Source organism: Dama dama, chromosome 7 (genome assembly GCF_033118175.1).
Source record: "Dama dama isolate Ldn47 chromosome 7, ASM3311817v1, whole genome shotgun sequence".
Taxonomy (NCBI): Eukaryota; Metazoa; Chordata; class Mammalia; order Artiodactyla; family Cervidae; genus Dama; species Dama dama.
The window spans coordinates 22177564-22205436 of record NC_083687.1 but is presented as its reverse complement, the minus strand read 5'-3'; the positions used below and the strand labels follow the sequence as shown (position 1 = coordinate 22205436).

Sequence of the window (27873 nt, the reverse complement as noted above, 5' to 3'; positions counted from 1 at the left end):
GAGAAACCAGGTGTCTTGGTCTTAGTACAAAGCTTCCTACATCTTGACTGAGGTTAGTAGGGGTGTTATCAATGACTGGAGCAAGCAAAAATGTCCTGGAGACTGGTTTGGCAACCCAGATCTTAGAGTCCAGTTACTGAATGGATACAAACAAGTCAGTTGTGACATCCATAGTTCCAAGAGTCCATAAATGAACCAAGTCTATAGAAGGTATTAAGACATTGCCAAGGAGGAAGGATGGCTAAGCCTGGCATTGGATCATGACTTTGGAAATTGGCTAAAATACTGAATAAAAGATACTCTGTCTTCTCTCCACTTTTGAAATTTAGAGGCATGAGCATCTGAGACCTGGTGTCTTCTGGAAGTGCTTCATCTCTGAAGTATTAAGCTTCAAATCCCATTTTCTTACCGCAACTTTCTACCTTCCCATTTCTGTCACTCTGCCTCAGGGTAGGTTCCTCCAACCCACTGAAATAACCAATATTTTTCAGTTTTTCCTGGTTATTCATGTTATTCCTGGTATGTGTGTAGACATGCAGATATGAATTCTCTTTTCTAAAGCTGTATGTGTGTGTGTGTGTGTGTGTGTGTGTGTGTGTGTGTGTGTGTGTGGTATGGCCATATAGATATGAATTCTCTTTCCCTTAGGTGCATGGTATACATACATATGTGTGTACAGATGTATAGATATATAGACATACATCTAAATATCAAGTGCTCACTCTGCTTGCCAAATATTGTTCAAAGCAATTTACATGCATTATCTCTTTTAATACTCATTGAACCCCTGTGATATAGATGCTATTATTATTCCTATTTCACAGATTAGGAAGTGAAAGTAAAGTGAAAGTCACTCAGTTGTGTCCGACTCTTTGCAGCCCCATGGACTGAACAATCCATGGAATTCTCCAGGCCAGAATACTGGAGTGGATAGCCTTTCCCTTCTCCAGGGGATCTTCCCAACCCAGGGATTGAACCCAGGTCTCCAGCATTGAAGGCAGATTCTTTACCAGCTGAGCCACAAGGGAAGATATTGAATATGAGGGTTCCCTCATAACCCCAACCTCATTAGGTAATTATTTAACAAGTATTTAACCCCTCAGTTAGAGGGGTTAAAAGTCTGTAAATTGCCCTAGGCCTTAGAGCTAATAAAGGTAGAACTCAATTGGAGCCCAGGTCTGTCTGACACAACCCTCTTAATTACTACATTTACCTCTGGAAAGATATCTGAAAGATATGCACCACATTGTTAAATAATTACCTAATGAGGTTGGGGTTATGAGGGAACCCTCATATTCGATATTTTCTCCTTTGTTTTGCTTAGATCTCTATCTAAAAATTCCATATTTCTACATTAATATCAATTCCTTCTTTCTTCACTGCCTCTGGCTAATTTGCTCTCCCAAGTCCTGGCCGAGGTAACTCTCCTCTCTGGCCTAGTTTCTAGTGTGGCAAACATTCCTGGGGAAAGTTCATCACCTGACAGACTGACTCCATGACTAAGGAGTGGATTCCAGTCATCTCAGGGCTCAGAAAGCTTCCAACATCCTCAGGCAGATCTCCTGACCCTCCCCCAGATTTTCACTCTCCTCCTTTCTTCTTTCACTCACACTGTTGCCAGATGTCTTTTCTTTTGTTTTGCATTAACTGTCTTAAAAGTCTACACATATTGTCTTCATATCCTCATCTCTTTACCTTACTGACCCCCTGCCTTCACTGCTCTATTATACTCAAGTTGATTTAGGGGTTAACAAGACCTTCCTAAATGGGAAATCCCATGGCCCTTGCTTTAGTCCGTTCTGTTTAATCAGCCATGTCAATCACACTTTTAAAACTCCTTTCTCTCTTGACTTCTGTAAAGCTTCTCTCTCACATTTTCTATCCTCACTTTGACCAACCTCTCATTTTCATTCACCGCCTTCTTTTCCTCCTATCTTCTTCCATGAATGTGATGTTACTGAAAATTTTATCTTCTACCTCGGCTCTGTTTAAATCCTCCATGCCAATTCCATGCATATTCTCAGTACTTTTATCTCCTAATAAACGACTTCTGTCCAGGTCTCTGTATTGAGCTTCAGGCCAGTATAGCTAACCACTCAGAGGTGTGCTGGCTCTCTAGAGGGGACAAAGATCACATTTCGTAGTGTTTGCTGATTCCTATAACATGAGGTTCTCACTGTGATGATTTCAAGCCATCCATGTGAAATCACTGCAGACAGAGTTGGAAAATGTGCACTCTCTCAAGCACGGATAAGTTTTAATTTTAAATTTAAGTAACTTAACCTTTTTTTTTCTTTTACATTCTGTTATCTTCTAAGGAACTCAAAGATTTCCAAGTTTCCAGTTATACACTTTCAGTTTTGTTGAATCCCATTGTTCCCTCCAGTTTCATTGCTTTAATCAGGATGGGTTAGTTTCCAGGTCAAGGCACAGCCATCACCCAAGGACTTCCCTCCTCGGCGTATCTGTATCATAGTCTCTTTTCTGTGGACCCTGTGCAGTATGGATGCCTTTCACTTCCACCCCTTTCAAGGAGAAGTAATAACTCACTTCTTAGAAACCCCACAGTCCTGGACGTACCTACATAGGCTGGCCCACTATGGTGTCATTTCCTTAGCCTCCAAGGCTAGTCACCCTTGAAATGGAACCTAACATACAGTCTGCCCTCAATAAGCACTATTTGAAAACACTACTGAGTGAATTATTACTATTTATTCCAATATCTTGATGGAAGACAGAGTCATCAGAGTTAGGAAGCACTGCTATGTTAATGGGAAACGGAAGTAAGAATGAAGAGGTAAGAAATGGCAAAACAGCTCAAAACAGAATCAATTTTTAAACAGAAGTGAATTCTTTTTTCACCACATCAAAACAAAAATAAGTGACTTCCCTGGGGGTCTAGCAACCCACTCCAGTATTCTTGCCTGGAGAATCCCAAGGACAAGGATCCTGGAAGGCTAAAGTCCATAGGGTCACACAGAGTTGGACACTACAGACTTAGCATGGCTAGGGGGTGGTTAAGACTTTGCAGTTGCACTGCAGGGGGTGAGGGTTCAATCCTGGGTTGGGGAACTAAGATCCTGCATGACTCATAGCATGGCCAAAAAAAATTTTTTTTAATTCTTTGAGCTCTTATATTAAAAACAAAAACAAAACCCTTATCAGACCCACCTTATAATCTGTATGTCTATGTTGACTTGCCATCCTTTTGGAATCTGAGGCTTATTTATTCATTTCACTGGACTAGGATTTCCAGAAAAAGTATAGGAAGCCTAGTTAAATTTGAATTTCAAATAAACAACACATAATTTTGAGTATAAGTAGGTTTCAAATATTGCATGCAATTGACTTATACTAAAACCTTTTTGTGGTTTGTCTGAAATTCAAATTTAACAGGGTGTCCTGTGTTTCATTTACTGAATCTGGCATCCTTACATTGGAAACCTTCTCAGGACGTTAACCTGCTAAATGCTAGCCACTCTAACATCCTCAGAGAGTGTGATCTGATTACAATGAGAGAAGGCATAGAGCTGGCATTGACCAAAGAAATAAACTATTTCATACTAGCCTTCAAGACTTGCTTTCAAAGCCCACCACCTTTTTAGGTGGGATGATGAATCTTCTGATTGTGTCTTCTAAATCTTCACGCAGTCTTAAGGGCAAAGGGAGCAGGTCCTGAGAGACCTCTCGAGTAGCATATCATGTTCCCTTTTAGATTAATATTCTGGGGCAATTTGTATCACAGGTTATTCCAGAAGTACAGGAAACTGTCATTAGGCTGAAATAGTTTAATTTAAATTTGCATCTATTGTTAGATTTAAATGTCACAACTTCTTTAAAGATAATACAGTTAGATACCAGTGTGAATGCTTCTCCCATGCCAGGTTCCGTCTTAAGTATTTCATGTATATTTGCATTTCATTTTCACAAGGTGCCTCTGACTAATGTATTTTGATTAGCTCCACTTTACCGATGAGAAAACTGAGAAGCAAAAAGGATAAAGAACATGCTCAAATTCATGGCCACTAATAATATTAGCATGAGAAAGGAACTATAATCCATGCCTTCTTATCCAGTGTGTGTGTGCTACATCAATTCAGTCGCGTCAGACGCTTTCACACTATGGAAGGTAGCTGCCAGGCTCCTCTGTCCATGGGATTTTTCAGGCAAGAATACTGGAGTAGGTTGCCGTTTCTTGCTCCAGGGGATCTTCCCGATCCAGGGACCAAACCCGTCTTATTTTGAGTCCTTCTTAAATAAAAATAAAATAAATTTCATTTACAGACCTGTCAACCTTGCCAAAAATAAAAAAAAAAAAATACAAAGAATTAACAGCTCATGAATTTCAAATTATTTCCTCTGCGTCTCTCACTGAAGCTTAAATGAATAGTATTAAGTTAGAAAGTGGATCGAGGAGAAAGCATCGGAAAATAAAGGAAGGGATTTCAGTTAAACCCCAAAGAACTGGGATGGCTCCTTTTTACACCGCTTCCCCCAATATCATAAAAGCGCTTACTGAATGCCCTTCTCTGTATTTACACGGAGAAATGAAACTAACTCAGGGGCAGGTCTTCCAAGCCGGAGCATCTTCCACATAATTTCTGAGTTGGGGTCCAATGCGGTAATACTACAGACCCGAAAGCCGGATACGCCGGGCATTGCGGATCGCAGATGGAAAGAGTAGCCAGGGGTTCAGCGAAATAAACAAGCAGGGAGTTAATGAAATTGAGAAAGGTCTGATCAGAATCGAGGCTGAGAACAGGAAGTGGGGGTACAGCACCCGCCCTACACGTGTGGGTAGGTCCCCGGGGTGGGGGGTGGCGTAGAGGGCTAAGTTAACCCGTGGGTCCAGCTTGCGGACTCCAGGCCCTGGGGCTGTGCGGTGTGCGCGGGGCTCGCCGGTCCCAGCGCCCCGACCGGTGGGAGGCCGGCGGCCACACAGCTCCTCCCCGTCCCTCCTACCGCGACGCCGGGGCAGGCCAGGGTCGGGGCTACCAGATCGCCCGGCGCTGAACGTGCGCAAAGCCGGAGCGCAGCCCCCCGCCCCGGCGCCCCGCGGCCACGGTGACGCGGTGACTGCGGGCGACAGAGCCCGCCGTGCTGGCAGCGAGCAGGCAGCAGGCGGGATCGTACAGCCTTGTCCCGGTTCCCGCAGGCAGTTCACCGCGGCGTCCGGGTGAGGAGGGACCCCGAACTGGCCGGAGCCCCGTGCGGCCGCGGGCTGGGGGTGGGGTGGGGGTGGGTGGCTGGGATGTTGGGGGATGGGAGGATGGGGTGAATGGGAAAATGGGGGTGCTCGGGAGGCTGGTGCGCTGGGAAGATAGGGATGGGACGATGGGGGTGCTGGAGGTTGGGGGACTGGGACTCAATCCGCACCCACCCCCCAAGCAGGAATTGGACTCGCGGTCCCCGCCGCCCTCCTAGCAGCGCTGGGATCTTTGCGGGGAGGGTGATGGAATTTGAATTCAGTTCTCTCAGACCTTTTCCCCCCCGGGAAGTAACCTCTAAGAATTTGGTGCTAAGAGGGAATTTGGCAGGCCGCGGGATCCCGGAGCACCGGAAGCTTTCTTATCCGTGGGTCATCCGCGTGCTCAAAAGAAACACACACACACCTCCCTCTGGGGAGTGTTGCTCCTTCCGGAGCCTAGTTCTGAGAAGCTGCGTGAGATCAGAATCAGAAAAACAAGGCGGGCCCGCCTCGACTCCCTGACACACTAGGCACAAACTCAAGAGTTCTAGGCTGCGATACCCTGAGAGGCTTATATATATATAAGCAGAGAACATTCTCTTCCCCATCACCCCCTGGAGCCTCTCGTAGACCTTTCTATCTCTGAAAACGACAAGGTCAGGCTTTCATTCAGACCTGTGGTTCCCAGGAAGGTTGCGGAGGTGAGAGGCGGGAGGAGGGAGAGGTGCGTGGCCGCCCTTGAAGGACTTAGCTGATCAGGTTCTAGACGGATTTGTGTTAACAGATCAGTCTTGCAAAAATTACCTTTGACCCCAGTAAGAATGCTGAGCTGGAAGATTGGTCTCTTTGAGTAGGAGCTGGGTGAAATGCTTCAGAGTGTTGACAGTCACGGAAGCCACAGTACGTGGTCTTGGACTAACACCGAACTCGGGGATCTGGGCATTAAGTATTGGCCTGGACCATACAAGGGGAAGGGCTAGGGGAAGGGGGGAGGATTTGGTCTTCTGGCCTCCAGGAGGCACCGGTGAACTGCCAGCATCTTCCGATTTCCTCGCGAAGGGCTTTCTGGTGGACCTACCGAAGCTGGTGAGAGAGCCCCGGACTTGGCCTTTTCTCGCCGTCTCGTTGTCTCATATCGGCTCTGAATATCTCCCCCATCCTCGGCCATTTGTGCAAGAACTCCTGCCATGGCTGAGGTGATGATGCTTTGTGTGGAAATGGACCCTTCTTACTCAAGCCACTGGGGGTGAAGGACTAGCACAGTTGAGGGGGGCGGTGATTAATTTGGTTCCGCCACTCCTTATATATGGGCTTCCATGGTGACTCGGTAAAGAATCCGCCGGCAATGCAGGAGACCTGGGTTCGATCCCTGGGTTGGGAAGACCCCCTGGAGAAGGGAAAGGATATCCACTCCAGTGTTCTGGCCTGGAGAATTCCATGGACTGTAGAGTCCATGGGATCTCTAAGACTGAGGGACTTTCACTTCACTTCTTTTACAGCTGAGAAATTCTCGCTGAGGTGTGAAAGGGTTTGCTCAGCATCTGGAGGAGTTTCTAGCTAGCAGAACTCTGGGCAGCTGGTTCCTCATTTAGCTTCCACTGTGTATCTGTACCTTTTAAACTTCAGTGGTGAGGAGTACGGTTTCCAGCACCCAGTTAGGCTTGTGATCCGATACCATTTACCACCCTCTTTGAGACTCTCAGCGTTGAGCATCAAGGAAAGAGCTACCTAGGTACCTGGCCAACTGGAGTGAGCCCTGAGAATGCCAGCTGGTGTTAGGAATCCGTATCCTTACCCTGACACCTTAGAAAATGGATATTTCCTGGAAACGAAGATCATTCTGAGGTTATTTATCCCTTGGTTCATCTTAAGCCTGAAATTTTTTTCAAGACTCTTTTGATAACCTTCATGAGACATTGAGAAATTTCCATAAACGTGATACATTGAAGACAAAGTAATGAGTGAAGAGACGCTTAAGGGGAACATTTAGCTCTAAAATCATACTGTTTCAGAATTTCTACATTTTTTTTTTTTTGCTTTCACTAAAAAAGCAACTCTTTTTCTTATTTAGAAAGGCTAATCATAGCCATTTGTCAGTATTTTCAGCATTAAGGAAACTAGTTTAAAAACATAAAAATGTAAGTACACTCAGCAGTAATTGCTATGAAACGGTTGTGAACAGGCAGAAAATGTAGGCTTTCCTTTTAGCAGAATTTCCAGAATTTTGAGGAAGCTTTGTAGTTTGAAGAGACAGGCCATGGATTCTTACTGCCTTTCTCTATGAAGCCAAGCACCTGTTCAGAGTCCTGTCCTTTGCTCCCTGTTACAGGAATGACTCATAACACACTAATAGACACAGTCTAACAGTCTAGTATATATAAGCTTGTAGTTTAAAAAAATAAACATAGCAGTTGAGGAGAAAGAAAAACTCTGCTATCTAATTAGGTATCAACTGAATTAAGTGGGCCAGTTGATTCCTAGTACAAAATTCATTCATTCCTTCATTGACTTCAAGAAATCTTTATTGAGCACCAACAAAATGTCAGGCACAGTGAGTATAGCAGTGTGGTTTCTCTTCTCATGGAGTTCACTTTCTAGAACCATGGGATGAGCAAGGTCCATTTGGAAAGGACTAGATGTTTTAAAGCAAAGGGGGAAAAAATGCTGTAATAGAGTACTGGGGTGTGTATGTGCGTGTGTGTGTGTGTGTGTGTGTGTGTGTGTGATGGGCTTCTTGATTGGGTTTTAAGAAGAGATGGTTTTAGGATGAGCCTCCAGAAGATGGACAGGCGGTTCTGGTGGAGAGAACCACAGGCACATGGGGATGGGAACTAGCTTGATTTGGTCCAGGCATGGCTGAGGGCAGTGAGTCTGCAGAAGGGAAGGAGGACAGTGGCTGAGGCATGAGGCTGAATCCAGGTCAGGCAGAGATTTGGAGGCTGAGGTAAGCAATCCGGACTTTGTTTCACAAAGTGCAGTGGGTAGCCCAGAGCCGAGGCAAGACTTGATAGATTCACATTTTTCTCAAGAGTTCCTCTGGGTGCTCTGTGGAGGATGGATAATAGGAGGAGAAGAGGAGAGGTGATGAAACTATCTCCAGGTATATTAATTATGGAGATTTACCAGAGTGTGGGAGCAGTCTGTGTTTTGGGGCAGAATGGGAAGTCACTTCATGTTTCTGTCTCAAATTTCCCATCTGCATAGTGAGATGACATTGTTATGTCTGGTCCACTCATCTTGCAAAAACAAATAAGCTAGTGAATAGGCTCTTTAAAGTAAAGCAGTCCTATTTGCAAAGCAGAAATAGAGACACAGACATAGATAACAGCTATATGGATACCAAGCGGATAAGGGGGCGAGTGTGAGGAATTGGGAGGTTGGAGTTGACACTATACACTATTGATACTGTGTGTAAAACAGATAACTAATGAGAAGCTACTGTATAGCACAGGGACTGTACTCAGTGCACTGTGGTGACCTGAATAGTAAGCAAGTCCAAAAGGGAGAGGATATACGTACAAGTGGGTTTCCCTGATGGCTCAGCAGGGAGAAAATCTGCTTGCAATGCAGGAGACACAGGAGATGCGGATTTGATCCCTGGGTCAGGAAGCGCGCCTGAAGGAGGAAGTGGCAACCCACTCCAGTATTCTTGCCATGGTCAGGAGCCTGGTGGCTTTAGCCTGGTGGGTTACAGTCCAAAAGGTTGCAAAGAGTTGGATGCGAGTAAGCACAAGCACCTGTGTATAAGTACGGCTGATTCATTTTACTGTACAGTAGGAACTAACACAACATTGTAAAGCAATTGTACTCCAATAAAAATTTAAAAATGAAGCTATGTCAGATTTTGTTACTATTCTGATATGCTAATATTATGCTACTTTGAATTCCCTGTGCTTCGTTTGCCAAAGTTTTATACCAGTTTCAATGTCTTTTTCTTTATTCTTTTCAAGAAATATAATCTACTAAACATAAAAAATATTTTGCTCTGCTCAAGGTGTTGAAAAACCTAAACCAAGAATTACTAATAAAAAAAAAAAAAAAGAATTACTAATGAAACATACCATCATAGAAGGTAGGGAAATTAATGCTAACATAATAGCCAGTTTACTGTTTAAACATATCCCATCAAAAATTTTAATGTGGGATAAAAGGTAGTTTATTAAACTGATGTTCAACATAAACTAAAATTCAGAAATGAGCGATGATGGTCAAAAGGCACAAACATCCAGTTATAAAATATATAAGCCCTGGGGATATCACATATAGCATGATGACTATAGTTAAAAATACTGTTTTGTATAGCCAGCTTACTTTTTTATTTAATTATTTTTTATTGGAGTATTGTTGCTTTATCTATTTTAGCCAGCTTACTTTTAAAACTTTAATGTGATCAGATAAAATTCAGAATAGAAGCTAGACATGGAAACTATTTTTTTTTTTTAATTTAGCAGATTTGTCTTTGTGCTGGATATGGCTGGGTACAGATATATGTGTGTGCCAAGATCTGTTGACAACTGAAAACCTATACATGACAGCAGAATTTCTGGAGGGAGCTGGGAACCAGGGTTGAATAGGTTGAATTTCCCTTAGTGAAGCGTCCTCTCCCAGAGGAAACTCTTGAATTTTCCCTAGTTGATCACTGGCTCAGTTTCTGGGGGCCAGGCAAGAGTTTCCAAGTTATTTACCAACTACGGTAGGCCTGACCTTCTCAGCAGCCAGACAGCTGAGAAAATTTGTCTCTCTTCCCTGCCTCATTTTGACATGTAGCATACTAGAAGAAAAGGTGTCTGTTAGAGGGAAATAGAAGCCTTTCCTCATTTACATCTTGTGCAATGCAGTTCTTAGTGACTTGTGGTTCCCCAGTTAGCTTTCCCTTGCCAGACCTTATTAATTATTTATTGGTCGGCTCATCTGAATACCAGCTTGAAGTGGCCAGACTGGTGATTCAAATTGCAGACAAGATGTGACTGTAATTCTAGAATCTGTACGCTTTCTCTCCTGCCTTATTTACTGTCAGAGTCCCTTAGGGTTGAGGGTGGTTAGGGCATCTTTAAGGAAGTTGTTACAGTTTCTCCCAGAGGCCACAGCATCTTCTGTTTAACTTATATCATGCTCTGAAATATTGGATTAGGTGCTCTTCTTTAAAAATCAATAGGTTTTATATACAAATATGGTTTTCTGGCTTTAATTGAAAAAAAAAAAAATGAAGATCTGGTAACTTGAAGAGCTCATTCCAACATGACAGCAACCAACTGGGATAGACTTGGACCCTTTCAGATGGCCCCATCTACTGCAGCCGCCACCACTATTTTTTCTATTACACAGGGTCTGTTAAGCTCATTTAAGTTACCTAACTGGGAGCCCTAGGGTTAGGGTTATCTAGTTTGGCCCGTCCAGTTCACATTCACCCTTATCCAATGCAGGAATTCCTTCTCCAGCATGCTTGATGGTGTTCTGCAGATGTGCGTTTAAACTGCTCCTGTGATAGAGAGAATGTGGTAGTTGTCAAAGAGCTCCAGCTGACAGAGGTCTACAGTCTGGGTCCACGTAGGACTCATCCCTTTTCCATAGAACTGTAGCTGTCATGTGCCATCTGGGTTTCCCCCAGCGTAAACATCCCTGTTTCCTTCAACAGCTCCTCATGTGATTTGCTGCCTTGTTCCCCCATCTGTCTGGTTATTGCTGGGTTGTTGTCCCTTTCAGTAAACTTTCATTTGTCAAAGCCTTTAAAGCTCTACTAGTTCAATGAGATGTGGTTTAACTGGCATGGAATGCACCAGAATGCTTCCAATATGGCCTCCAACAGCCCAGAGATCTTAGATAACTTAACCATTTGTGATTTGAAAGCCACAGACAGCAGCAAACATCTGGATATTTGCAAAGTGGAGGCAAATGAGCTCCCGTGTTCTAAATATGAGTAGAATCAACGAAATTGGTTCCACAATAGGGAACTACTGTTGCTTCTTCTTCTTTTTTTTTTTTTTTTTGGCCATATCTCTTTTCTTAGGTTGTGAAATGATTGCACAAGAGTTGTATCAGCTGTGCCCAGGACAAGAGGCTTTAGATTTTTCTGCAGAAGTCACTTGCTTATTACACATTTGGGATAATGTCCATATTAAGTTTTGATCCCATTAGCTAATATGGTAGAAATAAAACAAATTAATAGAGCAGGTATTGCATTTTCTCTTTCCTAGTTTCAATAATAATAAGTATAAAGTAGGAAATGTTTGCTGGTGCTTTTAAATGGAATCATATATCTTTGATAAAGGTGAAAACTCAGAGTCCAACTACACCCAAGGACCCCTACCTTTTTCAGCATCCCAGCATGGGACCAGTTAACTCGGTTAGAATCCTTTTTATGGTAGAGAGCTGTCTCTACATTGTGAGGAATACATCATAAATGACCTGATTATGTTAAAAGTTCTTCCTTGTATTGAGCAGGCATCTACCTTCCTATAGCCTGTCTCAGAATGGAATAAATATGTCTTTATTATTAAAGAATATGGTTTATTATTGAAGGATACAGCTTCACCCGCATCCTTTTATACCAAGGTCCTTCTATCTCAGCATTGTTTGCATTTTGAGCTATAAATGTCGGTGTTGTGGGTCTGTCCTGTGTATTGTAAGATGTTTAGCATCATTCCTGGTCTCTGCCCTCCAGATGCCAGTAATCATCACCTCCCAGTCATTACAACCAAAAATGTCTCCAGACACTGCCAAATGTCCCCTGGGGAATAAAGTTGCCCTGGTTGAGAACTGCTGCTATAGTCTGATGTTCAAGCTGCCTTTAGCCTGTTTCAGAATGGAGTAAATATTTTTTTTTATCAAACAAGGGTATAGTTGCTTAAAATGTCACTTATAGAAAAATAACTGAATATAATCCCATCTATGGTATTCCTTTACTGTTTGACCTCTGTAGGGTTTCCATGCGTGTTGATTCTTCTAGAGTTGGAATAAATGAAGTGGCATACCATTTTTAGGATTTTACTTCCCTGTGTATAAGATTTGTGTGTTGTGTGTATCTCAGAAATGTAGAGAAAAGATCAAAGGATATGGACAGTTGAAGTCTTGCCAGATTACCATCCAATAATCAGGGTGCCTTTTATACTCCCATTAGAATCGCTGGTTTTGCTTTGGTAAATTTGGCACTGTTAAGGAATAAATAAGTCCTGTGTTCCCAGCCTTTTGTTTACTAGTTATTACTGTCTGTCCAGTTTTATCTTTCTCAAAGAAAAGACTATATTGGCTGGTGGTGGTGGTAGTGGATTTTCATACATTGTGATTGTAAAGACTGTGTGTCATCTTGTATTCCCTGTTGTAAATGTGCAAAGTCAATATTAGACTTCTCAGGGTCCTAGTTTGTCAATGTAAATACATTTCTAGCTAAGCTGTATCCCATAGTTGAGAAAAAGGCACTTTTCTGCAAAAAGAGGACTGGGAGAAATAAAAGACTTTTTATGAATTATTCCTCTGTGTTCAGATACGAGAGCCTTATGGTCATCCTCCCAAAGGTCTTAATGACCATCAGAAGATAAAAAGAAGCCAGTGTCCCAGCAAACCAGTGACTTAGAGCCAATTACAGTAGTTCTTTGTTTGGAAAAGCAAGAAGCGCTGTTTTCCTTTTAGCAACATGGGGAGCGTTTGGTCATATTTACCTAAATTGTGTGATATCTCCACAGAAGATGGGCCGCTTCTTATAAAAAAATCACATAAAAGAATAAAACAGCTTACTTTAAGAAATAAAGCTAGAGAAGTGAATCAGAAACCAGAGGAACATTGTTGAGGAACATTGTTAAGGACCTCCCCCACCAAGTACATAGAACTATGAGAAATTTAAAAAGATGAAGGATACCGGACCTTTAGTGGGAGCAGCTTCATTCCATTTGAGGGAAAATGGACAAGAACCCCTACATGGGGTTTCATGTCCTTATGGTTGCTTAATACTCAGCACGTAGTGCTCTGTAGATGTTTGAATGGGTGGATGGTTGAATGGGTGGTCTGGTGGATAGGCTGTTGTGGTAAAGTCAGCACTGTCAGAGGTGAACACACAGTCCAGTGGGCATTGTGGGAAGGGGTAGGGCTTCTGGGCAAGGGTATCATGGGAAGATCCCCAACTAGATTTCTTGGAGAATAAGATGAAAAGCAAATGAGGTGATGCATACATATCACATATGAATTCATTGATGAAGAATTCACATATCTTTGTAAATCTAAACCAGCACATACACTGAATACTTAGATACACCAGTCTGCTTAGCAAGAGGGCTCAGAGTAATAGTTATTTGTCTTAAAGTAGATGGCTTCCCTGGTAGCTCAGACAGTAAAGAATCTGCCTGCAGTGCTGGAGACCCCGGTTCAATTTCTGGGTCAGAAAGATCCCCTGGAGAAGGCAATAGCTACCCACTCCAGTATTCTTGCCTGTAGAATTCCATGGACAGAGTAGAGTGGTGGGCTGCAGTCCACGGGGTCACAAAGAGTCAGACATGACTGAGCACGCACACACACACATGCAGATGGTTTTCAACACTCTTTCTAAGTGTGTGGTTTTGCCTCATCTCCTAGGTAAGACAGACCCATGCCTGTGCCCACTTGCCCATTATGTAGCCCAGGGTTCTCAACTGGGGGCAGTTCCTCCCTGCTGCAGAAGTCACTTGGCAATGTTTGGAGACATTTTTGCTTGTCACAAGTAAAGGGAGGGGGCGCTACCTCTGGAATCTGGTGACTAGAGGTCAGGGATGCTGCTAAACATCCTACGATACACAGAACAGACCCCATTCCCAGGAATTACCTGGTCCCAAGTGTCAATGATGGGCTTCCCAGTGGCTCAGCGATAAAGAATCTGCCTGCAATTCAGGAGATGTGAATTCGATCCTTGGGTCAGGAAGATACTCTGGAGGAGGGTGTGGCAACCCTCTCCAGTATTCTTGCCTGGAGAATCCCATGTACTGAGGAGCCTGGCCGGCTATAGTCTATAGGGTTGCAAAGAGTTGGACACAACTGAAGTGACTGAGCACGCATGCATGCACACACAAGTGTCAGTGATGCAGAGGATGTGAAACCTGACGGAACCAGAGCCTGCAGCACTGATGCTGTGTTGACAGCTTGGCAGGACAGTTACCGGCTTTCGGATCACTGGGCTCTCCTAGGTAATCTTGAGAATCTAATCTACTTTGCTTCCAGTGAAGCTAATCTTGTTTCTGGGGAAGAAGGGAAAAGGGCACTTTGCTGGTTTGATGGTTGAGCTTTTTGCTGGCATTTTCTCATTTCATCAACCCTACAAGATAAGGTTGTTTCTTTCATTTCAATGATTAGGTGATTTAGGTTCCAGATACCCAATGACTGACCCGGAGTTGATCCTTCTGATTGCAAACTCAGGCCCTTCCCATTGCCCAGGGGAATTTCCTGGGCAGATCTCCAGTCCAGATCTCCACAGGATCCACATTCTTCACTCCTCACCTACAGGACAGGTCTCACTGCTGCTGCAAATCTGATGACTGGGTGGTCAGGGAACAAGATCTTCTGTTCTTAAAGTGGCCACTAATTTACTGTGTTGTTCCTGGCAAGTTGCTTCCCTTCTCTGGGCCTCAGTTTCTTTGTTTATAAAACAATAGAATTGGACTAAATATGGTCTCCTAACTTCACCTGAACCAGAGTAGATTACCTCGATCTTCATCTAGATCACAAAACTGGGCACACTTTTTAACATTTTTAGACATTTTACATTTTTGTCTGTTCAGTGAGGCAGGTGGGATGGGATCTTAGTTCCCTGACCAGGGATTATACCTACTACATCCCCTGCAGGGGAAGCCCGGAGTCTTAATCATCGAACCACTGGGAAAGTCCCAAACTGGACACACTATTTGTTTGTTTGTTTGTTTTTGGCTCTTTGTTGCAATGCGTGGTCTGCGTAATTGTGGCGTGCAGGCTTAGTTGCTCCAAAACATGTGGGATCTGAGTCCCGTGACCAGGATCAAACCCGAGTCCCCTGCAATGGAAGATGGATTCTTAACCACTGGACCACCAGGGAAGTCCCTGTTTTTTTTACGGGGCATTCTTTGAAGCATGTTTGTCATCCTACACCTCATCCCCACTCTGTACCCATGCAGGAACACACACACTCGTATTCCACACACTGGGACTCCCTTAAAAGCCTAGTACAATGACTGGCTCACGGGTCCTAATTTGAAATTTTGAAAAACCTACTCCAGTTTTTTAAACTGAAACTAAAGCATACCTTTCTTCTAAAATTAGTGCTCTAAAGCAAAGTCTCCAATCTAACATTATCCCTAAATTGGACCTAAAATATCTAAGGAAGTGGAAGTGTTAATTGCTCAGTCATGTCTGAATCTTTGCAACCCCATGGAGTGTAGCCTGCCAGGCTCCTCTGTCCATGGAATTCTCCAGGCAAGAATACTGGAGTGGGTTGCCATTCCCTTCTCCAGGGGATCTTCCCAACCAGAGACTGAACCCGGATTCTTTACTGTCTGAGCCACCGGGGAAGCCCAACATATCTAAAAATATAGCTTATTTCTGGCAGGAAGCAATCGATTTAGATTTAGTTACTCAAGGAAAGAGCTAGGGTTTTGTTTCCTTTCCTTTTTTTTTCATACTCAAGTGATTCTTGTTCACTGTTGACAGATTAGAAAAGCACATGTGAAAAAGGGAAACTAAAATCACCTGTAATCTTGCCCCTTAAATGTAACCATTGAGAATATTCTGGCTTTATACTCATCTAGACTTTTATTTTTCCTATTTATGTATAAATGTGCATATTTAAGTAAAAAGTAGAGCCTATATACTGATTATTTTTTTCTCACATCCCTCAGAGGGCGGGACTTGGTAGTGAAGTCACTGAAACCTACCAGTCAGTACAAGAGTAAGCCAGTCTCTCCAAGCCTCAGTGGGTTTTGTTTGTTTTTATTTTTAAATTTTATTGAAATATAGCTTATTGATAATGTTGTGTTAATTCCTGTTATACAGCAAAGTGACTCAATTATATAATCTTTTTCATATTCTTTTCCCTTATGGTTTATCACAGGCTACTGAATATAGTTCCCTGGGCTAGGGACTATAGGGCTGTAGTTCCCTAGGACCTTGTTGTTTATCCATCCTGTCTATAGAAGTTTGCATCTGCTAATCCCAGACTCCTAATCCTTCCCTCTCCCACCCTGCTTGGCAACCACATGTCTATTCTGTATGTTTGTGAGCCTGTTTCTGTTTCATAGATGAGTTCATTTGTGTCATATTTTGGATTCCACATTTAAGTGATAGCGTATGATGTTTATCTTTCTCTTTATAATTTACTTTGCTTAGTATGATCATCTAGAGATCATCTAGGTCCATCCATGTTGCTGCAAATGCAAGCCTCTGTGTTTTATCTGTAAAACGGAGGTAATAATACCCACCTAACTCTACTCCTGGGAGAAGGCAATAGCACCCCACTCCAGTACTCTTTTGCCTGGAAAATCCCATGAACGGAGGAGCCTGGTAGGCTTCAGTCCATGGGGTTGCTAGGAGTCAGACATGACTGAGCGACTTCCCTTTCACTTTTCACTTTCGTGCATTGGAGAAGGAAATGGCAACCCACTCCAGTGTTCTTGCTGGAAAATCCCAGGGGTGGGGGAGCCTGGTGGGCTGCCGTCTATGGGGTCACACAGCGTCGGATATGGCTGAAGCGACTTAGCAGCAACTCTACTCCTTATTGTGAGGACTAGACATTACATAAATTACCCAGCTATCTACCGCTGGCCTACAGTAGATGCTAAGTAAAAGATAATTAGTTAGGCCTCATATCACCTTCTTCTTATTTCTTAACCAAACCAATAATCAAGATTTGGATTCAGAAGGCCTGAGTTGCAATCAAAACATTTCTTTGTCTTTAAGAGTTTAAGCCTAATATTAAAGCCAATCAAAAACCAAAATCACCAAGGGGAGATGCAAGAAAACCAACCCCAAGTCTCCTCTCAGACACCTAGGACACTTTAATCAGGAGTGTTTGTTCACTCTTCGAGAATCTAAGCCTCATCAAGTCCCCTTACTGGTCCAAGTAGCTCTGAGTCAGCTTTTTATAAAATGTAAAACTGATGCAAAATAAATATCAAAATCTTTTTTTATTACTTAGTTGGCCTTGGGCACAGCATCAGTGATTCAGTTTCAGAAGGACTTCTCATCCAGAATTGCCTGTTTCACTATTAAACCTCCTGAGAGAGGGCTGACTTCTACTTCCCTGAAGTTAGGGGGGAAAATGTTTCAGAAGAGAATAGTTGTCCCATTTTTATTTTAAATTCTAAGAAGAGGTAGCATTCTTAGAACAGAGATGGTTCTAACTGTATGGTTTGGGATGTAACTTCTGTGTTTAAGGGAGGAGATGGGTAATAATAATACCTAAGGATGGGGGGTGGGATGAAACCTCAGAGCAAATAACACAGAAGTTACATCCCAAACCATACTTGATTCAGACCCAGGCAATTGGGATGTAGGCACTAAAGCCTAAGAGGCCAGGCCCCGCTCACTTTGTGTACAGTATTGGAAACCTAGTGCTGAAGCGTCTGTGAATGGGTTTCTCAGTTTTCTAATGGCCCAAACCAAAAAAAGACAGTATCCTTCATTCTCCTTCAGGAAGCATTTAGGAGTGTTTGCTATATATAGCCTGGGCCCTTCCTTAAGAATCAATAATAGAAAGACAAATGGGACCGTTCCTTGCTTTGGAGGAGCTCACGGGTTACTGGGGTAAGCAATTCTGCACATTTTACAACAGAGCATCACAGTAGAGGGCAGATAGTACCCCGATGGAGGCATGGCCTGAATGTGCTGGGCCAAGAGGGTACGGCCTTCTGTGCTGCCCGTGGCTCCGCCTCCTGACTGTGCCCAGATGGGTGAGCTCTGCTCGCTGAGCTGGGAACTGTCTTCTCCTTCTGCGCCCCGGAGGAACCAGGTCAGAGATCACCTCCTTTCCTGGCCCTGGGAAACTTTGGTGATGGTTGGTAACGGCTTTGTGTAGTCTACTGGGAAGATCTCATTGAGAAGGTAACATGGAAGCCAAAACCTAGGAGTGAGGGAGCCGGTTATTTGGGTATCAGAGCAAAGAGCCTTCCTGGAAGTGGGACACAGGTTCAGATTCCAAGGCGGAGTGGATGCCTGGATGCCTGGAATGTTTGCTGGATGGCAAAGGTGGTGTGTGGTTGCAGCGGGTGTGTGGGTGAGTGTGTAGGAGGGGCTGGGGGGGTGCTCAGATCAGGAGTCTGTTGGGTACACGCTTTAGAGCCTTTTTAGTTACTTTAAGGCCTGTGGTTTCTGCTCTATGTGATATGAAGTCTTCTCGGGGCTTTGAGCAAGAGGAATGGCATTGTCACTCCAGCAGCTATATTGGGAATTGAAGGCTTTGGGGGAAACCAGTTAGAGGTTACTGCAGAATTCAAGAAGATAGATGGTGGTGACTTGGACCATTTCCATCACCCCGAAAAGCTGATGGGGGAAATGTGCAAGGGGACTGATGAGGCATAGATCCAAGATAGTTTTTTTGCTGATAAGATGTTAGCAAAGAGTCTCACTGTAATATAGTTTATTTTTACCATGAGTCAGGCTTTATTTACCAGTTCTACTGACATTTGTTCCACCCTGACTGCCTGCTAGGTCCCCTGTTAGACACTTGGAACAGCAAATACAATCTGCTCCTTGAAACTCTCAGTGGAGCAGAATTATAGAGATTCTACCCAAATATAACATCACCAGCACCATAAAAAAACCCAGCTGCTGCAATATGATGTTTTTACAAATATAGGGAAACATTAGCCAAAACATTGAGGATTTACTATGTGCTTGACAAGCCCATGTGTATGATTATGATATGTGATTGTTATAATTATTACAGTTGGATGCTCTTCTTTATAACCCAACTAGACCGCTACAAATTAGGAAACTAGTGGCCAACAACCTAATATTCCAGCCTAAAAAATGTTATTTCTGGGCTCTGCAATCCAGCATTACCAAGAACCCTAACACCCTAGTGCCTCCCCAAAACCCATCATAGAAAATGCATGTGCCATTTTTTTCCAAGCGTCTTCTCCCTTCATAACCCATGGAATCATGTTCCTAGTCCCTTAATCTCACTGACCGGTCAGCCTATTTAAGTCCTATTTATTGCATGTCTGTTTTTCCATGTCATTCTTTGCCTTAAAGAAGGTTAAGCTGAAACGGCAGCTCAGCTTCGGAGATGTTACCGTCCAAATTGCATGCGCTTTTCTGCCTCTGCACCTGCCTTGCGCTGGTTTATCCTTTTGACTGGCAAGACCTGAATCCAGTTGCCCATATTAAATCAGAAGGTAAGAGGTATATTTGTTCAAGGGCTTGAACTATCCACCTGTTGCCAGACTCGAAGTGGCCCCAGGGACGTTATGTGTGGGATCGTCTAAGAAGGTGCTGGTGGAGATCCTTAACTCTCCTGAGGGAGTGGAGGGGCCTCACTCTTCTTCCTGCTGAACCTGGAGAAAGAAGTGCCTTCTTCTTCAACATCAGAACTGCAAGACAGGGACCTCCACGGTGGTCCAGTGGTTAAGACTCTGCACTTCCAGTGCAGGGGATATGGGTTCGATCCCTGGTCGGGGAAGTAAGATCCCACATGTGGCATGACCAAAAGAAAAGGACTGTAGGACTGCTCAGATGAGGCCTTTTCAGACAAGCTGGAAGCTCAGCTTGCAATCACGGAGGAGAAGGTCCACACTGCCTTTTTTAGTGCATCACTGCCCTGACCCATGCCCTCTGGGTACAGTAACACATCTCCCCTGGAGTGCCCTCCGAGGAAACCCCAAACCTGCCCCCACGATGGTGAAGAAGAGGCAGGTGTCTCGATCAACAGGTGTAGTCCTGGTTCATGGTGGGGAGGTGTTAGAAAATGGTGATTTAGAATTTGGATCCAGAGTCAGACAACCTTTCCTGTCTAATGTCGGGGAAAAGCAGGGACCAGCAGGCACCTGGAGTCCCAGATAAGAATGTGACTCTATCCTACCTACTCTTTCTTATCTTTTGTGGGGAGGGAAGGAGAGGAGGTGACAGAGGATGAGATGGTTGGATGGCATCACCAACTCAATGGACATGAGTTTGAGCAAACTCTGGGAGATAGTGAAGGACAGGGAAGCCTGGCGTGCTGCAGTCCGTGGGGTCGCAAAGAGTCAGACACGACTGAGCGACTCAACAACAGCGACAAAAGAAAGGAGGCGGAGGGTTGGTCAAGCCCAGGAGTGGGGGCCAGAGTAGGTCAGCCATCTCTAGACAGGGACATCTATGACCCCCAAAAGGACCTTGATTGCAAAGTGATTCCTTCTGGAGTCTTGAGAACGCTTGCTAATTTCAGACAGTTGGGCTCAGGAATTCTCTCATCTGCTCAGGTGAGCAGTGTTGGTGGCCTCTGAAAGGTGCCACACTGTCTGTATCCACTGACCTGTGCACCTAGGGAGACATGACTTCTCTGGATCTAGTTGTGCAGGGTTGATGGGTGACTCCTGACTGTGACATTTACCAAAGATCTTTGATAACCCCATGCCTTACCAATCTGGCCCTACGTCATAGATGGGGAAATGAACACAACAGCAGGAGAGAGACTAGATCTTCTGTCTATATTTGCATAGAAATGACCTCTTATCTCACAGGTCCATTCATGCAACAATACTTATCAGAAAGGTGAGGCATGAGTCATATCTCATTGGTGACTAACACAGAGGACTCATAATCGAGTTCAAGGGGCCTGCAGCCTGATTATATTAATTCTCTCGGTACCTTATCTGTAGGTTGAAAACAGGTGGCACCTTACATGATGAGCAGATTCTTTTACATCATGTGCTTTATATTGGTACAGGGTGGGAATTTCAAAACATGTACCCTATTCCCCCAAGTTTGGAAATAACTGGAAAGCCGTTATTGAGCCAGCAGAAACTTGAGGACACTGCTTGATTCATCTGTCCTCCCAGCCCATTCATCCTAAATACTCAAAAAACAATGCATGAATATGTTTAAAATTATTAGAAATAGTTTATTCAATAAAAGATGAAAGTAATATATGATTATTTGTATCATTTGTATTAAATGAATTCATAGAAAATATGGTCATATAGCTAAAAGGTTTATCAGCATGGCTAGAGATGTCCCATTTGTTAATGGAGGACATAAAATCATAAAGAGAGGGTCATTTTCCTCACATTTGTACAATCCATCTCCAACCCCAGAAATAGACATCGGGACTATTTGATAAATGAACATCACCAAAAATGTATACTAAGATTAATAGCATGCCATAGATTCTAATGCTCCTATTAAAATGAAGTTGAAGAAAAATAGGAAGTGGCGTCTATAAGTTCTGAACTATAAAACTATATCATCTAGAGAGTGGCCATTCAACCTGGCAAGTCTCCTCCTTGTCTCTTTTTTTTCATGATGTGTGCTGATCGATCGCTAGAGAATGGGAAATCCAGAATCCTATCCATTAGCTGTGGGCTGATGAACCTTTTCTTTTTTTAAAACTTTGCTGAAGTATAGTTAGTTTACATGTTGTATTTAATTGCTCCTCTACAGCAAAGTGAATCAGTTACACACACACACACACACACACACACACACACACACACACACACACATTTGTTCTTATTCTTTTCCATTGTGGTTTATCACAGGACATTGACTAGTTCTCTGTGCTATACTGTAGGACCTTGTTGTTTGGTGAACCTTTTCTGCAACCATCCTGGCACTCACCAGCCACAGGGCCCTGGAGACCTATACTCAAACCTGAGTCAGCTCAAAGTTTTCTGAGACCATCTCAGGGGTCAGGCATCCTGGAACTGGCAGCCTAGCAGTTTTACCTTGACCTGGGCTCCTGAATGCTGGATGAGGCTTTTTGGTAGAGCTGGTTTTAGAGGACCAGGTTACTCTGAGGTGAGAGGAAATGTTCCCAGAGCCTGGGTGGAACTGACATCTCATAAGAGGAACCTTGTACAACATGGAACCCATGGTTCTAGAACTGAACACTCAATTCTAGAGGTAGTTCCCAGGCAGCTGTGGGTTCTCCGGGGCTCCTCACCAAACTGTGGTTGGAGTCCCTGTGGCCACACCATGGTTCCTGTGGGTGGGGGCTGCAGGAGAACCCAGGCTGCTCGTCACAGAAGGCCTGCCCTTCTGTCCTCCGGACTTGAAGTCTTGCTATTACATCATGAAGGACCACTCAGCCAACAGTCTTAAATGGGAGAGGAAAAGCCTTTTGTAATTCTAAATAGACCCTAAAATGTTAGCCTTATAGGCAAAGCTTTTTAAAAAATTGTTTCAGAGGAAATGCCTTGGATTTCGTATCTATACAGAGAAAAATGGTATGATCTAGTGTGCGTGCATGCTAAGTCGCTTCAGTCTTAGTGTCTAACTCTTCGTGACCCCGTGGACTGTAGCCCGCCAGGCTCCTTTGTCCATGGGGTTCTCCAGGCAAGAATACTGGAGTGGGTTGCCTGCCCTCCTTCAGGGGATCTTCCTGACCCAGGGATTGAACCCACGTCTCTTATGTCTTCTGCATTGGCAAGCAGGTTCTTTACTACTAGCACCACCTGGGAAGCCCATGATCTAGTGTAGATCTGCTAAAACTCCTCTTTGGGCTTGAATTTGGGTAACCAGAGTTAGCTAACTGTAGGGAAGGGGCAAATAACCTCAGTTGTCTGCCTGTTACAGGTGGTGGTCATAACACACCTGTAAGTCAAATCAGGACATGAGTTTGAGTGAGTTCTGGGAGTTGGTGATGGACAAGGTGCGCTGCAGTCCATGGAGTCGCAAAGAGTTGGACATGACTGAGTGACTGAACTGAACTGGTCAAGTCAAGCTACCTTGATTTATGTGATCACTTGATCCGTACAGCTGTCCTGAGGGCTGACCAACTGATTATATCCCCACTTTACAAATGAGGATCAGAGAAGGAAGTAAAGTGTCTAGGGCAGAGCGGCATAGCTTATAAGATGTACAACTGGAAGCCAAGATAGCATCACTTGGCTCCAGCAGCGGGGTCCATTCATCACAACCATTGCCTTCCTTGGAGCTATCTCCTACAATTCGAACATGAATTGCTGACTGTGTGTCAGGCCAGGTGGTCTGGTATCTTAGCCCAGTGCTTCTGACAAAAGACACAACTTTTCAGATTCAGTCGAATTGAGGTGAGGCCTAAGAGCCTCATTCTCAAGCTCCCATTTGATGCCAGTTGATGCTGGTCCATGGACCAACTTGAAGTAGCAAGGCCTTGTGAATTGAAAGGCTCATCACTGGCAGGTGCTTCACACACCAGTGTGGAGGATGTAAATGACCTTCTTCTCATGACTCAACACCTTTCTGAGAGATGCCCTATGAAGTCAGATGCCATGCATAACATAGTTATGTGTCTACATGGCCGTGGCAGAGTGTGATAGAAAGCATGAAAGACTGTCCAGCAAAGTAATCACCTCTCACAGTCCAGAAGAAGGAACGGAGCAGGCTAGCTGAATCTAGAAAAGTGAGTCCAGATGCCTTGATACATACTGAAATTAAATGTGGACTTGATTGTGGGTTAGGAAGGAGAACAGGTGAGACTTCAGGTGGGTTGAAGGGTTTTGGCACCAGAGAGAGAAAATATTTCAAGAATGAGGGGATAAAAGAATATATGCCATAAAGCATTTAACAGAGACAGAAGAGACCCATTGACAGTGTAAAGTTTAGTTCTGGTCATTTTCACAAATATTTATTGAGCTCCAATCATGTGCCAGATACTGTGTTAAAGATCTGAGGATACAAAGATGTGGATGCAGCTCTTATGAGCTACTCTTAGGAGACAGAGTAGTAAAACATAATTTTAGTCTAATGTGATAGGAAGATAAAAATATATACAGGGAATTTATTTAATAGTGAGGGTGAAATGACTAAGTCTGGGGAATCAGAGAAAGTTTCAGAGAAGACCTGACATCCAATCAAGATGTTAAAGGTTGAATAGGAGTTTGCCATGGGGATTTCAAATGCAGGGAACAGCATTTACTAAGGTGCAGATGCAAGGAACAGCCCACTGTGTTGCTCAGGAGTGCTGCAGCACATCCAAGGGTCTTTCTCACAGTGCCCGGGAACTTGGGATTTAACTTGTATGCCTATGAATCTCTCCGAGTTTCAACTCCCCAGTAGAGAAAAGAAGCCGCCCCACACTGGAAGGCATTGTAGATTTGAATACAACCTACAAACTGCCTTCCAGAAAGATTCCAATACATGCTCTCTTCAAGGAAAAACAACTGGTGATAGGAAGGCATTGAAGGATTTGAAGACTAGCCTGGTGAGATTCATACTTTCAATCCTTCCAGAAACTGTGTAAAGGATACAGTTGAAGGGGTCAGGATCCAAGGTGAACAGAATGTTCAGGAGAGATGGTGACTGGTCAAAAACACTGAAGGTGTAAGTGAGACAGTTGAGCTAGCAGAGTAGAGACATACTGGAGAGAGAATGCTAAGCTAAAAACAAATGTTAGAAATTGGAACTTGGTTGGATATAGATGGCAGGGGAGAAATAAGAGAGTAGCATGATTCCTAGGTTTCTGATTTGGGATCCCCAAGCTATGGAATTCTGGAGCTGCAGGCTGTGTGGTTGGAGGGTGAAGTGGGGGAGTTGGGAGACAGTCATGTAATTTCACTCTGGATCATGGGCTTTGCTGTTCCTGTAGGAAGGTTGTCAGATGTAGGTATCCAGTGGGAAGAGCTCAAATCTGAAATATCAGGTAAAGTTCATGTTTAGGAAAAATAGATTTAGGAAGTGGTCTTTAATATGCTCTGGACAGGTGTAGCAGGTAAGGGCAAAGCTACAAGGATTAGGAGGTGATGATGATCTCAAGCATCTTAGGAGAAAGGGGATGTTGACTGCCATCTTTTTCCCCACACAGTTCTTCACATACAGAGGGTCTTCAATAACTATTTGTGTATTTTACTAGTTAGTGAAAAAATGAAGGCCAGAAACTATGGGTGGTCACTTGATTCCCTCCAAGTTTCTTGGCATAATAATCAAGTCTGGGGAGTCATGGATGACAAGTGAAATAATATTGACCTGTTTTCCAGCATGGGTCAGTAAGATGCAAGCTCTGATGGCTGCTGTAAGCATTGGTCAAACTAAAATCCCAAGAGGAAATGGATCTTATTCCGTCGGTTGTACAGACTTGATGTTTAATTACACTAATAAGGTAATGTTTTAATACCATTTATCCTTATATTCTAATATTGACTGTGGCTATGGTCCATGAGAAGGTTTTGAAAACTGACCCTGCTTTCAGCTGAGAATGACTCATTTTGTCATTGGTATGATTTCATGGCAAGCCTTTGGCTGGTGAAGCCATTCCTCAGGTCACTGCTGTCTGCAGATTAACTTATTTATAAACTCAGTTTTCCTCCCTTCTCTAATGTCTGAAACCAGGCTGCTTATACTTTCTTTTCATTCAAAAAGCATACTGTTCTATTTCTGTTCCTTTTGATTATATTTAGTCACCATGGCATCTTATCAAAAAAAGCTCTCTGGACCTCTTCACACACAACAGAGGTATTTGGGTCCCTACTAATTAAATATGCAAAACAGCTGTTGGAATAGGTTTGAGAAGCAACTTAACTAAATGCACATTCATTTCCTTCCTCTACAGGGCACCTTCTTGCGTTTGTATTATCCATCTCAAGATGATGGTCACTCTGACACCCTTTGGATCCCAAACAAAGAATATTTTTTGGGTCTTAGTAAATTTCTTGGAACACACTGGCTTGTGGGCAAAATTATGAACTTACTCTTTGGTAAGATTTGGTAAGATTGATCCTGCTTTGTAAGCTCTAGACTATAAGGAAAGCTTGAAAACAGCAAGAGTTTCAGGCAGTTAAAGGCCAAAGTAGATTGTCTCCAGTCCAAACATCTCCTAAGATGACAAAGTATTTCTTAAAAGACCAGGTGACTATCAGAGAATCAAGGGTTCTTGTTTTGTCTGTTCTGAATAGGACAGGGTGGGTGGAGGGAGAGAAGGTATCAGACTTACAGACAGGCTCTAACATCTTTCTGTGGGTGGTCAGATTTTTCCTTCTTCCATTCTCTGTGGGGGCAATAATGTGAGGAGAACAGCAGCTGGGCTGGTGTGCCCTCTGCCTTCTATACTATGTGCTGAAGTGTATTTACAGTTGGGCAAAGAGAGAAAGAAGGCAGAAGCCACCATACCTCTCCATATCCTAAACCAAGGAGTGAAAGCTAATTTCTTATTTACCATAAATGAGGAAACTCCACTGTCATTCCCATAACCACCCCCAAGGGGCCAGCCTCTCTCACTAAGACAATCCAATGTGCACCCATCACTTAGTATGTCTACATTTCATTAATATTGGCTTTTGTCCTTCTCTATCTGTCTCACCAGATACTACTCTTGACCTGGTGTTAACTACATCTTCACATTTCCCCCTCAAAACTACCTACACTTTTTGGCATTCATTTTAAACATCTCCTTGGAGTTTTCTTAATAGCTCACTTTATATGAGAAATGATGAACATAATCACGTGTCTTTATGATGCTGAATAGTTTATAGGTCACTGCTATAGCAATCATTACATTCGATTTCCATGGGCACATCTCCATTGTGCTGATGAGAAAGTGGAACACAAATAATTGATGATAATGATGACCGTAATAAGTGAGAAGTGAAGGAAAAGACCATATCCTCCATTTTGAGCCCTTTACTATGTGACTGGATAGGTGTGCCTTACATATTGTTGTTCAGTCGCTAAGTCGTGTCTGACTTTTTGCGACCCCATGGACTGCAGCACACCAGGCTTCCCTGTCCCTCACTGTTTCCCGGAGTTTGCCCAAGTTCATGTCAGTTGAGTCAGTGATGCTATCGACGTATATTCCCACTTAAATATGATTCTCACCAAACCCCCATGATGGAGCTATATTTTCCTTCATTTTACCGAAGAAGACTCGAGGCTCAGAGAGTTCTCTTGACCTGCACAAGGTCAGCAGCTCCTCAGTGGCAGAACTTCATCCAAAGCCACATCTGAGGGTGAAGTCTAAAGTCTCTCCATCTTTCTCTTGACCTTGATCAAATTAGAGTGGGAGGAGTTTCCCATCTGAAGATTCTGAATCTCAGTATAATACTCCTGAGGTTTACTGGTTGTTTGGTTTCAGAACATTCCCTTTGAAGTTTTGCCAAGATCTGGGATTGATGATAAGGAGCAGCCTTCCTGAATACACCTCTCAGTAGGAAATGTCTCACCTCAAGTTCAGAGCTGACAGTGAGAACTGATAATTCATGATCCTATGGTCTTAAGAAAAAAACAAGTGGTTCATGCCCATGCTTGATGATATCTAGTAGGAGGCTTTTTTTTTTTTTTACATGAATTTACTATTGATGCATAAAAGAATAAATTCCATGGGTCAGGTTTTTATACTCAGGAGATGTAAGTTAAATTAACCAGCGATATTCAAGTCAGAAAAAGACACTAATTATCATCTCCCACTGCTCTCTAGGTTCAATAACAATTCCTGCAGCCTGGAATGCACCTCTGAGGACTGGGGAAAAATACCCACTAATTATTTTTTCTCATGGTCTTGGAGCATTCAGGTAAAGTGTCAAGAGGCTGAACAATTTTAGCCTCTAGGGATCAATCACTGAATGCATCCCCCCTCAAAAAAAAAAGGGGGG

At 43.4% G+C, this 27873-nt stretch overlaps 1 protein-coding gene across 2 annotated transcripts in view; it reads left to right on the top strand.

Annotated features, from left to right (window-relative positions):
- Positions 1–4903: 4903 nt before the first annotated feature.
- The window catches only part of PLA2G7 (phospholipase A2 group VII), a 34218-nt gene continuing 11248 nt past the window's right edge, over positions 4904–27873 (top strand). Inside the window, exons 1-5 of one of the 2 annotated variants that reach the window (XM_061146874.1) lie at positions 4904–5176; positions 19367–19509; positions 25267–25388; positions 25839–25983; positions 27699–27792. In XM_061146874.1, coding sequence (XP_061002857.1) covers positions 19401–19509; positions 25267–25388; positions 25839–25983; positions 27699–27792 — 470 coding nt within the window. In that variant the 5' untranslated portion in view covers positions 4904–5176; positions 19367–19400. The remainder of the gene's footprint in view (positions 5177–19366; positions 19510–25266; positions 25389–25838; positions 25984–27698; positions 27793–27873) is intronic. The other variant, XM_061146875.1, reaches the window with a different exon arrangement.